Here is a 12500-nt window from a genome sequence, read left to right as displayed (position 1 = left end):
ATTTGATTGCAAATCAGACAAATCCTTCTATATGTAATGGAAGTTTGCTAGAGTGCCAACAGATGTAGAGGTCAAGTCATTCACTGGGAGGCAAGTTTCAGAGAGGCGTCTTCTTAACATTTACATTGAGGGAAATAAATAAAGGGAATTGAAGAGTAGATGAATTCCTGCTGATGTCGTATGGTTACATTTTTTTATGGTCAAGTAGAAGCTGTCAGGCCACTTTTTTGTGGCACTGTAATGGGTCTCAAACAACAAACAAATACACAAAAAAACAGTTTGGATCTGGTGATCCTAGCCAAAGGAACACATGTTTTTTATTCTTATTTTGGCATTTCTTTTTTTTTTTTTTCTCTCTTCTGCATAATATTTCACTTCATGTTTAAGATTTTTATAACATGAAATTGAGAAGAGCAATAGTATTTGTTATAACCAGTTTGAGGTATCTACTATTTTCTCTTTTCTACCGATAATAAATTTACAAGAGACTGCTCATTGTTTCAAAACGGAATACTGTAAAAATTCAAACTTCCTACATATTTTCATTGATTAGAGAAATCAAAAGCATGACAACAGTGTGGCATATTTTTTTATATTCTTTATCTGCTACATGCATTACTGTCAGTGCTCAAAAGGTCACTGTGGCATCCCCTTAGTCTTAGGAAAATTCCCAAGCATTTTGTGAAGCTTTTCCTTCATATTTCTCCAAGCTAATCAGAATAATTGCTGTGTTGCAATTGAAATAGTTGAATGACAGTTGATAACTTGTACTTTTCAACTGGAATCTGCTTACTAATTTCCTTTTCAGTTACTTGAAAATTACTGAAAGTGTAAGTAGATGTTTTTCTTTTTTATATTTGTAAAAAATTTAAAAATCATAGATTGATATAAAGATTAGTTATTTGTATTTTTCCAAGACCTAGTAGTTTGTTATTTTTACTTTCTAGTCGGGTACCATAGAAGTACTATTATATGTTTTATCATTTTTGCATTGATGACGTTGCTGCTTAATGGAATTTTGGTTATTAGTTTTTCATAAGCCACTAAGCTTGAAAGATATGGCTAAAAGGCCTATACAGAAGAAAGGAAAAATTATTGAAAATTGCAGTAGAAAAAGATATGAATGATAATATCTGCGCAGTGCAAGAATTGTATTTAGCCTATTTTTTTTTCATTTTTTTTTCATTTTTGAAGATATAGTCAAAGACTGTTAAATATATAGTCAAAAACAGTTAAAAAAGTCTTTATCCAGACATACTGATTAGGGGCATATATGCATGAATGTCATTATTTAGGTGTTCCCTATCACTGCAAGGTTTATCTTTCCAGAAAGGTATTCGTCAGGCTAAACAGAAAGAATAGATCACTCCATCAGCTGAGATGTAATTTTGAAAAGATGGTTTTAGTGTGTGTCTGTCTATGTTCTAACCTCAAGTGATTGTAGTAGATAATTGAAAAAAAAAAATCAGAATTACTTATTTGTATTTACTCTGTTTGGATCAGAATTTTTGATAATTAATAAGAAGATTCCCACTGGTATACCACTAACCTCACACTAATCAACAATGCCCCCATTGCCATTGGCTTTCAAATAAATCTCCAACACACATATTCAGGCGAGATTGAACTTGTAGAACCCTTGGATGATTAATGGCAATTAAATAGCCAGTCAAAACTTTAATGTGAAAAACAGTGTTAGTAAGCAATGAAGGTGTGTTGGCCTTTGCATATGGCAAATACTTGACAGTGTGCCACTATTGTCTTGGATGTTAGATTTTATGTCAACCATCATTTGGATGGAACATAATAAACGTAATTAAGAGGAAAAATTCCCACTTGTAAAGACCCTGTAGGCATAGATTATGAGAAGGCAGATATTGTTTTATTTGAGTATGGAAGGGCCAGAAACAAGAAAAATTGCATTATTGAAGTAATCTGCAGTGCCTTATAAGAATATATTCTCATTTAAGGACCATACTCAAATAATGTATTTGTTCTTTACTATGATTACTTTCTGTATGGTATGGAGCTATCTTTATAAGCATCAATGAATGCTTGGCCATTATCTGGACTGGGGAGAAGCTAGATAAAAATAAAACATATCTTATCTCAGTGAACTTTCAATCAGCATGGGGAGGTCCCTGGTTCTTGATCCACAGAAGTGCCTTCATGTGTTTGGTTTGTAGAACAGTGATATTTATATTTTTCTTTCTTTTTTTTATTTCAGAATGCTTTGTAACAGCTTTTTTTATATAATATTTATTATGTGATAGTAAAACTTTATGCCTTTGAGATTTCTTGGACTACTACTAGAATAGGTAGAGCTTGTCCACAAAGTATTGTCTAGCAGCCCCATTAATATGAACTAACTGTTTGATTTGTGGTGTGATTTCCTGCTAATTTGGTATTTATTCTGTCTTCATGACTAATATGATTTCCCACAATTGTACACAGTTTGCATCAGTTGATGTTTCTGCAGAAAAAGTGGAAATATTGAGTAACAGAAATTGGTAACACCTTTTATACAGAGATAAACAACTTACTGAGTGAAAGTGATAAGATGGCATCTAAAGTCACAGTTTTCAGTGTAGTATGTACAGAGTAAACATCTTTAGCATTTAGTTGGGGTGGATAGTAAAGTTTCTTTTTTTCTTCTTGGCCATTTTCTTTCACTTGTATTGGGTGTTGCCACTTCTTTCAAATGACAATTTGTTTTTCTAACAGGAAACGTCAATTTTTGCTAGTTGTGTGTGTGTAGAGAAAAAGGAGTTTTCATTATATATATATATATATATATATATATATATATATATATATATATATATATATATACATATATATATACATATATACATATATATATATATATATATATATATATATATATATATACATATACACATTTTTTTTTCCTTTTTTTTTCCTGTTTTGGTTAAATGATTTGATATAGACATGAGAAAGATATTGCATTTGAAGGGTAACTTTTAGTTGCAGTAGATTTTACTCTTTTATTTAAAGACATTGAAGTAAACACTCCTTTTATTTATTGAGCATCAGTTCATCAATTAAGAAAGGAAGTGCAGATAAATAATTCAACCTAGAAAACGTATCAAGAATATTTATAACTTACTCTTTGGGTATTATTCATTTTTCTGCCTCATGCTTACTTCGTATATTCTTTCAGCATGAGTGATTACTTTAGCACTTTTACAAGAGTCAAGATGGATGACCAGATGATAGCCTACATTACCCTTTTCACATCTACGACTGTGATAGGGTTCGGCATTGGAGCGATACTCTCTTACTTCCACCTCCCTTTCATCTGGACGCACAAGGTTGGTTGATGGTGAAGGGCTGATTTCTAGTTGTAGACGTCTTTGAATTGATTGGTTTTTCATCGTTTTAACCCTTAAGCGATGAGCTATTGTAAGATCTCGTGCAGCAATGAGGTATCAGCAGATTAATGAATTACTGTATCAGAAAGTGCATCCTTTCAGTGTTAAGGTGGCCTGATGATACATTAAGACTTATAGATGATTTGTTTTGCGGAAATTTTGTACGTTCAGAGTCTTAGATTTTTATATAATAAGAGAGAAAATATGAATAATTGAAAATTTATGTGTATAAGATAACAGAGGTATGAATCTTAAACCGGTAGATTTTGACCTGTTCTCCCTTTTAGATATGCTTGCCTTTTAATCTTCCATGTGAAATACAGTATCATTAAGTAATTTTGTTGTTTTAGGTTGATAAAGAGAGTAAACGCCATGGAGGTGAACTTGTGGCAGAAGTTTTAAAATCCCATGGAATACGCTACATCTTTACTTTACCTGGTGGCCACATCTCGCCCATTCTTGTTGCATCAGAAAAGCTTGGAATACGCATCGTCGACACACGGCATGAGGTAAGTTGAGTCATGCTTCAGTAAAGATAGTGAAGCGAAAGTTTAGGAATAGTTAACATAAAATCTCTTTTTTCATTGTATTAGGACAATGAAGAAGGTACATTGGAAAGTTATTTATATATTTTGATGCCTTTCCATTACAGGTTTCAACAGTATTTGCTGCTGATGCTGTTGCCCGTATGTCTGGCACGGTTGGGGTAGCAGCTGTTACCGCTGGTCCTGGACTCACCAATACTGTTACAGCTGTAAAGAATGCTCAGATGGCAGAGAGTCCTGTTCTGCTAATTGGTAAAATATTGTTTTATGCATTAATTTGAGTGAAATATAACATTATATTTAATATTCTTATCTGACATTTGTTTTAATGAAAATGTTGAGTGAATGTCTTTGTAAATAGGTCTTAACTAGTTGTAAATCATTTTAGGTTTTACAATAGCAGTCTATCAATTTATCCTGTGCCATAGATGTAAAGTGCCATGTATACTGCAGATTCATTGAAAATTACATATTTGAACATTAGATTTATTTTCTTAACTATACTTATCTATAATTCATTATGAATTTCCAAATCAGGTTATGTCATTTACATAGTTTGCCATTTATTAATATCAGGCTTCCTTGAATGTCATAAGCTTCCAAAATTGGTATGATTTCTTATACTGCATAATTCATCTGTGGTCATAAGGAAATTAAAGAGTGAATATTGTGTTTATCTTTATTATAAAAAAAAAAAAAAAAAAAAAAAAAAATCTCTAATTTTATATCTTATTTTTCATCATTATCATGGTTCAGAAATAGTTGAGTGTTACTGGAATGTAAATGTTTGAATAACCATTTTTTTAGTTAATTAATTTTGTTGATTGTTTTATTGTTACAAAGCAGTGTACAGTATGCATTACTGACAAGAGTTATGATAATTTTATAGACATTTGGACTTAGAGACAAGCACCTGGAACCTATCCTGTTTTTTAACTTTTAAGAGTTTCTGTATTTCTATACTCACAAATTCATGTATATTTCCTTTAATAGGTGGAGCTGCTGCCTCTATCTTGAAGGGTCGAGGAGCTCTTCAGGATATAGATCAGATGTCGCTCTTTAAGCCTCTGTGCAAGTACTGTGCAACTGTCACCTCAGTACGAGATATTGTGCCCGTCGTCAGGCGAGCTTTGCAGGAGGCCCAGAGTGGAACACCAGGTAAGGATCTTGCGGGAAAGAGGTATGTCTCCTTCTGCCTTTCCCAATTATTCTTCATTTTCATTTTCTTTATGTTCTTAAAATATTATTTCAGTCTTCAACATAGATTCCTTCTCAGTTTAGATATTTTCATATAGTTTCCCTCATATGTATTTCCAGGTCCAGTGTTTATTGAATTTCCCATTGATGTGTTGTATCCATACCACATGGTTGCAAAGGAGATTGGTGTCAAGGGAGAGGGCAAGTCCTTCATGCAGAAGATTGTGAACTGGTAGGTGATGCGTAGCAAGATTTTTTCCTGTGATATTTTTGGATTTTATGGTTGGACTGAAGTGCATTTAAAGGAGACTCTAGCAATGGAGAGAGGTGTTAAATGGATATCAAATATGAATTGAACACTAGTATTCATGTCATAATGTGATGTTGGATATGTTATAATGGATATTAAGTATAGATTGAAAACTAACATTCGTGCCATAATGTGATGCCAACTTATACATGAAGATTATACTGAATTGTAACCTTAGTTTGTCCATATCCCCCTATCCCTTACTTCACCCTTTACCCCTACACCAGGGATGAGAGAGAGAGGGGGAGTTTACCTTAGTTTACTATGAAATGAACATGAGGCTTCATCAAGTCTCCTTTCAACTTACTGGGCATGTGTGAGTGAGTGAGTGAGTGAGTGAGTGAGTGAGTGAGTGAGTGAGTGAGTGAGTGAGTGAGTGAGTGAGTGAGGGAGTGAGTGAGAAAGGAAAAAACTATTAGATAAGAGACTCTTAGGATGACACATTTAAAGTTACCACTTGTGGGCGAGTGCCCTGTGAGCATAAACAATGGCACACCAATAATCCTTTGTAAATATCAAGTTCAGTTTAGATTTAAAAAAAATTTCATCATCATCTGGTCAGAATTTAAACATTGTATGTGGCAGTATTTGTAACCAGTTTAGACCAGTTAAGCTATTTTGGATTAAATTTTCAATGTCAGTTGGAGTTGCCAACACTTCTTACTGTGGCCATGATAATTACACCCCTGCTGAATAATTTACATCCTCGGGTATGGTTTTGCTCTTTCTTCCACTGCATCTTATTCTATTTTTTATGAGATGCCTAGGGATTTTTTCAGCTTGTGGAATTTAATATTGAAAGTCTTCAATGATGATTCCTCCCTCATAATTTTGTGTTAGTCCATGAATATATCTCACCTTCCTGCTTTTTTGTGAACCTGGTTTGCATTATGTCTTCCTCATACCAGTATGGCATTATTATAATTACATTGAATCATTATTGATCATTGAACATCCCATTAAAAATTGAATTTGATATCACTGGTTAAAAGTGATATATTCTGGCAGGTTAATTTAAAAGAATATTTGCTTATTTTGCAGGTACCTTGGTAACTACCTCGACAATCTCTTTGCCGGAGCATGGGATCCTCAGGACACCAAGCCTCTCAGGGTTAACATTCCTTTTGCCAACCATGATTTGGGTGAGTTATCAGTTTGCCTTTAGAAGATGAGTTTTATTTGATTTCTGCTTCAACATATACATATGATGTCTGAGTTTTAACTCATGTTTGTACACGGATTTACAGTTCAGAAGTGTGTGTCAATAGTTTCCAAGGCAAAGAAGCCAGTTATTCTGCTTGGAAGTCAGGCAACTCTCCCACCAACGCCTGCTGAAGATCTACAGCGTTCTTTGAAAACCCTTGGGATTCCTTGCTTCCTTGGAGGCATGTCCCGTGGGCTTTTAGGTAGGAAAAATTGGTGTTAATTGGTTTTAATTTTGATTTTCTCTTTCTTTCTATACTACCCATAAAATCTTTAGAATATTAGATACTTTTAAATGCCTGTGCAAAGACCATTTGAATAATACTCTATGTTTATTTAATGAAATACAAATGTGATCACCTCATTGCTAAATGTAGGTCCAAAGAGTGACATCCAGATGCGCCAGAGAAGACGTGATGCATTGAAGGAAGCAGATGTCATTATCTTGGCTGGTTCAGTGTGTGACTTCAGGCTGTCATATGGAAGGACCCTGGGACGTAAAGCCAAAATTATTGCTATTAACAGGAACAAGGAACAACTATACAAGGTTTGTTTTTCATTTAAATCTAACAGGGTATTTAATGGTAATATGTTAATAGAAAGAATCGTGTTGCAGTGAAAACACTGGGAAAGTTACATAGTAAATGCAAGTTGTTTGAAAAAGGTGAACTGTGTTGGCAAAAGTTCATTCAATTTCTATCCATGTGTCCAATATTTAACAGATAAAGTACCCATTCATTAGGTCTATTTATGATCATGAAAAAAATAACCATAGAAGGAATATTTATAAAACTGGAAGATTATTCATTAGATTTAGCTTTTTTGATTTGCCTCAGTAGATTTGCATAACTCATGCATTCCTTTTTTAGTGATCTTTTAAAATGAGCTCTCTGTAAAAGTACTGCTGTGTTTGCAGAATGCTGACATGTTCTGGAAGCCAACTGTTGCTGTTCTGGGTGATGTTGGAACGTTCATGAGAGACCTTGCAGCTGGTTTAGCTGGATACGTTTGTGATGCAGAATGGATCTCCACCCTCAGAGAGAGAGATGAAGCTAAAGAAATAACAAATAAGAAGGTATTATTCTTTGGCAATGTTTACTATGATGTGAATATTTGAGGCCTAGTAGTAAGTAGTTTTGTATTTTTGACAGATGTCTGTTTTTATGTAATGTTTGTTTTATCTATGCTAAAAGAGTTGAGGAACATTAGAAGTGGACTTGTAACTTAATGCTTTTCAGGTGTATTCATGGACTTAATTAGAAAACTTTCCTTTACAGATGGCTGAAGATATACCCGAGATGCATCTAAACCCAATGAAAGTGTTTATGGAACTTGAGGAACTGCTTCCATCTGATGCTGTCCTTGTTGCTGATGGAGGAGATTTTGTGGCAACGGCTGCTTACATTCTTCGGTGAGCCAGTTTTTATGAATTGTTGTGATTGCTTAGTATGCAGCCATCTCTCTACGCAAACACTTAAAAAGCGGTCAGTATTTTCCACAAAAGATCATAGTTTACAAGTGTCTTGGAAAAAGAAAAAAAACATAAAATATACTCTTGTAACATGGCAGATGCAATTGACTATAGACCTGCTATAAGCTCCTTTGTCAGGAAAAGTACACATTGACTCTAGAGGTGTGCATATGTTTTTACTCTCAGAATCCAGGTTGTTTAAGCAGATTGCATGGAGGCCTCTTAGTGCAAGAATATGCAAACCACAAAGTGTTTGGTACAAGGATTTATTTAAATGATTATCAAAATTATTATTATCTCACTGTCAAAACAACAGGGCGGTAACCTTTTGCAGGTTAGTTGGATTTTATACAGAATGGGGGGCAGGGAAGTAGAAGGTAATTATAATTGTACGCTGAGCCAACTAGAACAGGCCTAAGGCTTGTATTGGATCTGATGACTTTATGGGTGATCCCTAGTGGGAAATTTACTATATATAACAAAAATCAATTGACAATGAATGTGATAAATGACAAATAACTCGCTTGAGTTAAACCTTATCTGATAGAACTTGTAGAAAGCTGCATTTGTGTTCAGATTGTTTATAATTTGTACATTTCATTGATTAAGTAATTAACTTTTTTTCTTCTTTTTTACAAAATGGAATGATGGTTACTGTTGACAAAAATTAAGGAGAATTTTGATAGCTACTATTATCTGATTTTATTTTGTAGTATTCTAACTTATATTAACTAATATCAACTGTTATATATCAAAGATTTCATGCAGGTGTAAGCATCAGTTTGAAATAAACAGATTTCAGCATTGCAAATCACAAGAACATCTGTATCAACTAGAATCAACTGCTGTATATCAAAGATTTCATGCAGGTGCAAGCATCAGCTTGAAATAAAGAGATTTCAGCATTGCAAATCACAAGAACATCTGTTATTTACCAAATGACTCTGCTTCTTCCAGCCCCCGAGGTCCTCTCATGTGGCTAGATCCTGGTGCTTTTGGGACTCTTGGTGTCGGCGGAGGATTTGCTCTGGGAGCCAAGCTATGTCGTCCAGAATCTCAGGTGGGTGATAAGAGTCTGGTAAGAGTCTGACAAGTTATTTTAAACAGATAAGTGGTCTCTGTTTTTCTCTTTCTTTATTTCCCTCAATCCTGCTCTCTCCCTCTTCCTTTATTTTGCCGAATCCTACTCTCTCTCTCTTTCTTTATTTCCCCCAATCCTGCTCTCTCTCTCTTTCTTTATTTCCCCCAATCCTGCTCTCTCTCTCTCTCTCTTTATTTCCCCCAATCCTGCTCTCTCTCTCTCTCTCTCTCTCTCTCTCTCTCTCTCTCTCTCTCTCTCTCTCTCTCTCTCTCTCTCTCTCTCTCTCTCTCTCTCTCTCTCTCTCTCTCGCTCTCTCTCGCTCTCTCTCGCTCTCTCTCGCTCTCTCTCGCTCTCTCCCTCTCTCCCTCTCTCCCTCTCTCTCTCTCTCTCTTTATCCCTCTCTTTCTCTCTCTCTCTCTTTATCCCTCTCTTTCTCTCTCTCTCTCTTTATCCCTCTCTTTCTCTCTCTCTCTCTTTCTCTTTCTCTCTCTCTCTCTCTTCTCTCTTCTCTCTTTCTCTCTCTCTCTCTCTCTCTTTCTCTTTCTCTTTCTCGCTCTCTCTCTCTCTCTTTCTCTCTCTCTCTCTCTCTTTCTCATTGTCTCTCTCTCTCTCTCATTGTCTCTCTCTCTCTCTCTCTCTCATTGTCTCTCTCTCTCTCTCTCTCTCTCATTGTCTCTCTCTCTCTCTCTCTCTCTCTCTCTCATTGTCTCTCTCTCTCTCTCTCTCTCTCTCTCATTGTCTCTCTCTCTCTCTCTCTCTCTCTCTCATTGTCTCTCTCTCTCTCTCTCTCTCTCTCTCATTGTCTCTCTCTCTCTCTCTCTCTCTCTCTCATTGTCTCTCTCTCTCTCTCTCTCTCTCTCTCTCATTGTCTCTCTCTCTCTCTCTCTCTCTCTCTCATTGTCTCTCTCTCTCTCTCTCTCTCTCTCTCTCTCTCTCTCTCTCTCTCATTGTCTCTCTCTCTCTCTCTCTCTCTCATTGTCTCTCTCTCTCTCTCTCTCTCATTGTCTCTCTCTCTCTCATTGTCTCTCTCTCTCATTGTCTCTCTCTCTCTCATTGTCTCTCTCTCTCATTGTCTCTCTCTCTCTCATTGTCTCTCTCTCTCATTGTCTCTCTCTCTCTCATTGTCTCTCTCTCTCATTGTCTCTCTCTCTCTCTTTGTCTCTCTCTCTCATTGTCTCTCTCTCTCTCATTGTCTCTCTCTCTCATTGTCTCTCTCTCTCTCATTGTCTCTCTCTCTCATTGTCTCTCTCTCTCTCATTGTCTCTCTCTCTCATTGTCTCTCTCTCTCTCATTGTCTCTCTCTCTCATTGTCTCTCTCTCTCATTGTCTCTCTCTCTCTCATTGTCTCTCTCTCTCATTGTCTCTCTCTCTCTCATTGTCTCTCTCTCTCATTGTCTCTCTCTCTCTCATTGTCTCTCTCTCTCATTGTCTCTCTCTCTCTCATTGTCTCTCTCTCTCATTGTCTCTCTCTCTCTCATTGTCTCTCTCTCTCATTGTCTCTCTCTCTCTCATTGTCTCTCTCTCTCATTGTCTCTCTCTCTCTCATTGTCTCTCTCTCTCATTGTCTCTCTCTCTCTCATTGTCTCTCTCTCTCATTGTCTCTCTCTCTCTCATTGTCTCTCTCTCTCATTGTCTCTCTCTCTCTCATTGTCTCTCTCTCTCATTGTCTCTCTCTCTCATTGTCTCTCTCTCTCTCATTGTCTCTCTCTCTCATTGTCTCTCTCTCTCTCATTGTCTCTCTCTCTCTCATTGTCTCTCTCTCTCATTGTCTCTCTCTCTCATTGTCTCTCTCTCTCTCATTGTCTCTCTCTCTCTCATTGTCTCTCTCTCTCTCATTGTCTCTCTCTCTCTCATTGTCTCTCTCTCTCTCATTGTCTCTCTCTCTCTCATTGTCTCTCTCTCTCATTGTCTCTCTCTCTCATTGTCTCTCTCTCTCATTGTCTCTCTCTCTCATTGTCTCTCTCTCTCTCATTGTCTCTCTCTCTCATTGTCTCTCTCTCTCTCATTGTCTCTCTCTCTCTCTCTCTCTCATTGTCTTTCTCTCTCTCTCTCTCTTTCTTTCTTTCTTTCTCTTTCATTACCTCACAGAAGCAGAGAGAGAGGTAATGCATAAGGTACTTTGACATGATTTTAAGATTATCTAAATTTCTTGAACCTCATGTTTAATGTCATGCTGAAAACATCTCATTAATTCTCACTGTTTATCTTCCTTAGGTCTGGATTATTTATGGCGATGGATCCTTAGGCTACTCATTATCAGAGTTTGACACATATACTCGCCACAAGACCCCTGTCATTGCTCTCGTTGGAAATGATGCAGGCTGGACTCAGATTGCACGAGAGCAAGTTCCCATGTTCGGATCCAGTGTTGCATGCAATTTAGCAGTAAGTAATAGCTGGCTTGTCATTTGAATGGATTGTCTGAAGGTAGATGGAGAAGACAGTTTTCTGGACCTGAAGAATAAATGAAAGTGTATATTACTTATTTCAAGTTAAGAGAAGTAGTCCATTATGTCTGATTGTCTGTTTTGTATGTTAAGGAAAAATAGATGTTTTGTATACCAATTTTAGAAGGTCTCTATATGATTATACACTAAGTAATGATTTTTCTTATTCCAGTACTGCGACTACCATAAAGCTGCTGAGGGTCTTGGTGCAAAGGGAGTTCTTATTGGATCCAAAGACAATGTAACTGAGAAACTAAAGGAAGTGCAAGAAATTTATGAGAAAGAGGGAGCGTCAGTCCTTGCCAATGTATTAATTGGTAAAACTAAGTTTAGAGAGGGCAGTATATCAGTCTAGATTTTCCATAAAGCCGTTAGATAACTTGTGTCAGAATTTTTTTACGGTAACTTACTGAATTTTTTAAGCTGGAATTTCATAGCAAAAACTTTGTTTTGTAAAAAGTATTTCCTTGTTAAAACATCATTGCAGATATGAGTGCCTATCTCTGTCTTTATATTCCAATTGCAAATACATAAATAGATTGGAAGACCAGGGTGCTACTATGTAAATTATATACACTGTAAACGGTGCTGAACACATGGATGTACTGAATGCCAGTATGTAAGAGGTTCGTCAGTGTGCTTTGAAGATTTGTTTGTTGCATTTACTAGTGTTGTAATGGATTATTCCCAATAATATAAGTTGTAATTTAACTTTTCTGGGTTGTAAGTGCATGATATTATTTTTAGTAGGATGACTGTAACTTCCCTTAACAATTATTAGAATTATAATATTAGTGTTTAATTTTGTAAATAAAGGAAAGGGGAATGATATAATTTAATCTTAAGTATTA

General features: G+C 35.9%; 1 protein-coding gene across 5 annotated transcripts in view; it reads left to right on the top strand.

The window, feature by feature from the left end:
* LOC125031188 (2-hydroxyacyl-CoA lyase 2-like) overlaps window positions 1-12500 on the top strand; it is a 15195-nt gene that overhangs the window by 2298 nt on the left and 397 nt on the right. For 3 of the 5 annotated variants that reach the window (XM_047621792.1, XM_047621789.1, XM_047621793.1), the window contains exons 2-14: window positions 3185-3335; window positions 3746-3904; window positions 4048-4192; window positions 4934-5098; window positions 5258-5369; window positions 6489-6589; window positions 6695-6853; window positions 7028-7197; window positions 7567-7725; window positions 7928-8061; window positions 9079-9181; window positions 11417-11587; window positions 11822-12500. The exon at window positions 11822-12500 is cut by the window's right edge and continues 397 nt beyond it. In XM_047621792.1, coding sequence (XP_047477748.1) covers window positions 3186-3335; window positions 3746-3904; window positions 4048-4192; window positions 4934-5098; window positions 5258-5369; window positions 6489-6589; window positions 6695-6853; window positions 7028-7197; window positions 7567-7725; window positions 7928-8061; window positions 9079-9181; window positions 11417-11587; window positions 11822-12004 — 1911 coding nt within the window. In that variant the 5' untranslated portion in view covers window position 3185 and the 3' untranslated portion in view covers window positions 12005-12500. Of the gene's footprint in view, window positions 1-1329; window positions 1383-2048; window positions 2179-3184; window positions 3336-3745; window positions 3905-4047; window positions 4193-4933; window positions 5099-5257; window positions 5370-6488; window positions 6590-6694; window positions 6854-7027; window positions 7198-7566; window positions 7726-7927; window positions 8062-9078; window positions 9182-11416; window positions 11588-11821 lie in introns of those variants that run through there. The other 2 variants (XM_047621790.1, XM_047621791.1) reach the window with 2 other exon arrangements.

This window comes from Penaeus chinensis, chromosome 12, assembly GCF_019202785.1.
Source record: "Penaeus chinensis breed Huanghai No. 1 chromosome 12, ASM1920278v2, whole genome shotgun sequence".
In the NCBI taxonomy this organism is placed as follows: Eukaryota; Metazoa; Arthropoda; class Malacostraca; order Decapoda; family Penaeidae; genus Penaeus; species Penaeus chinensis.
This window is presented reverse-complemented; position numbering and strand designations above follow the sequence as displayed.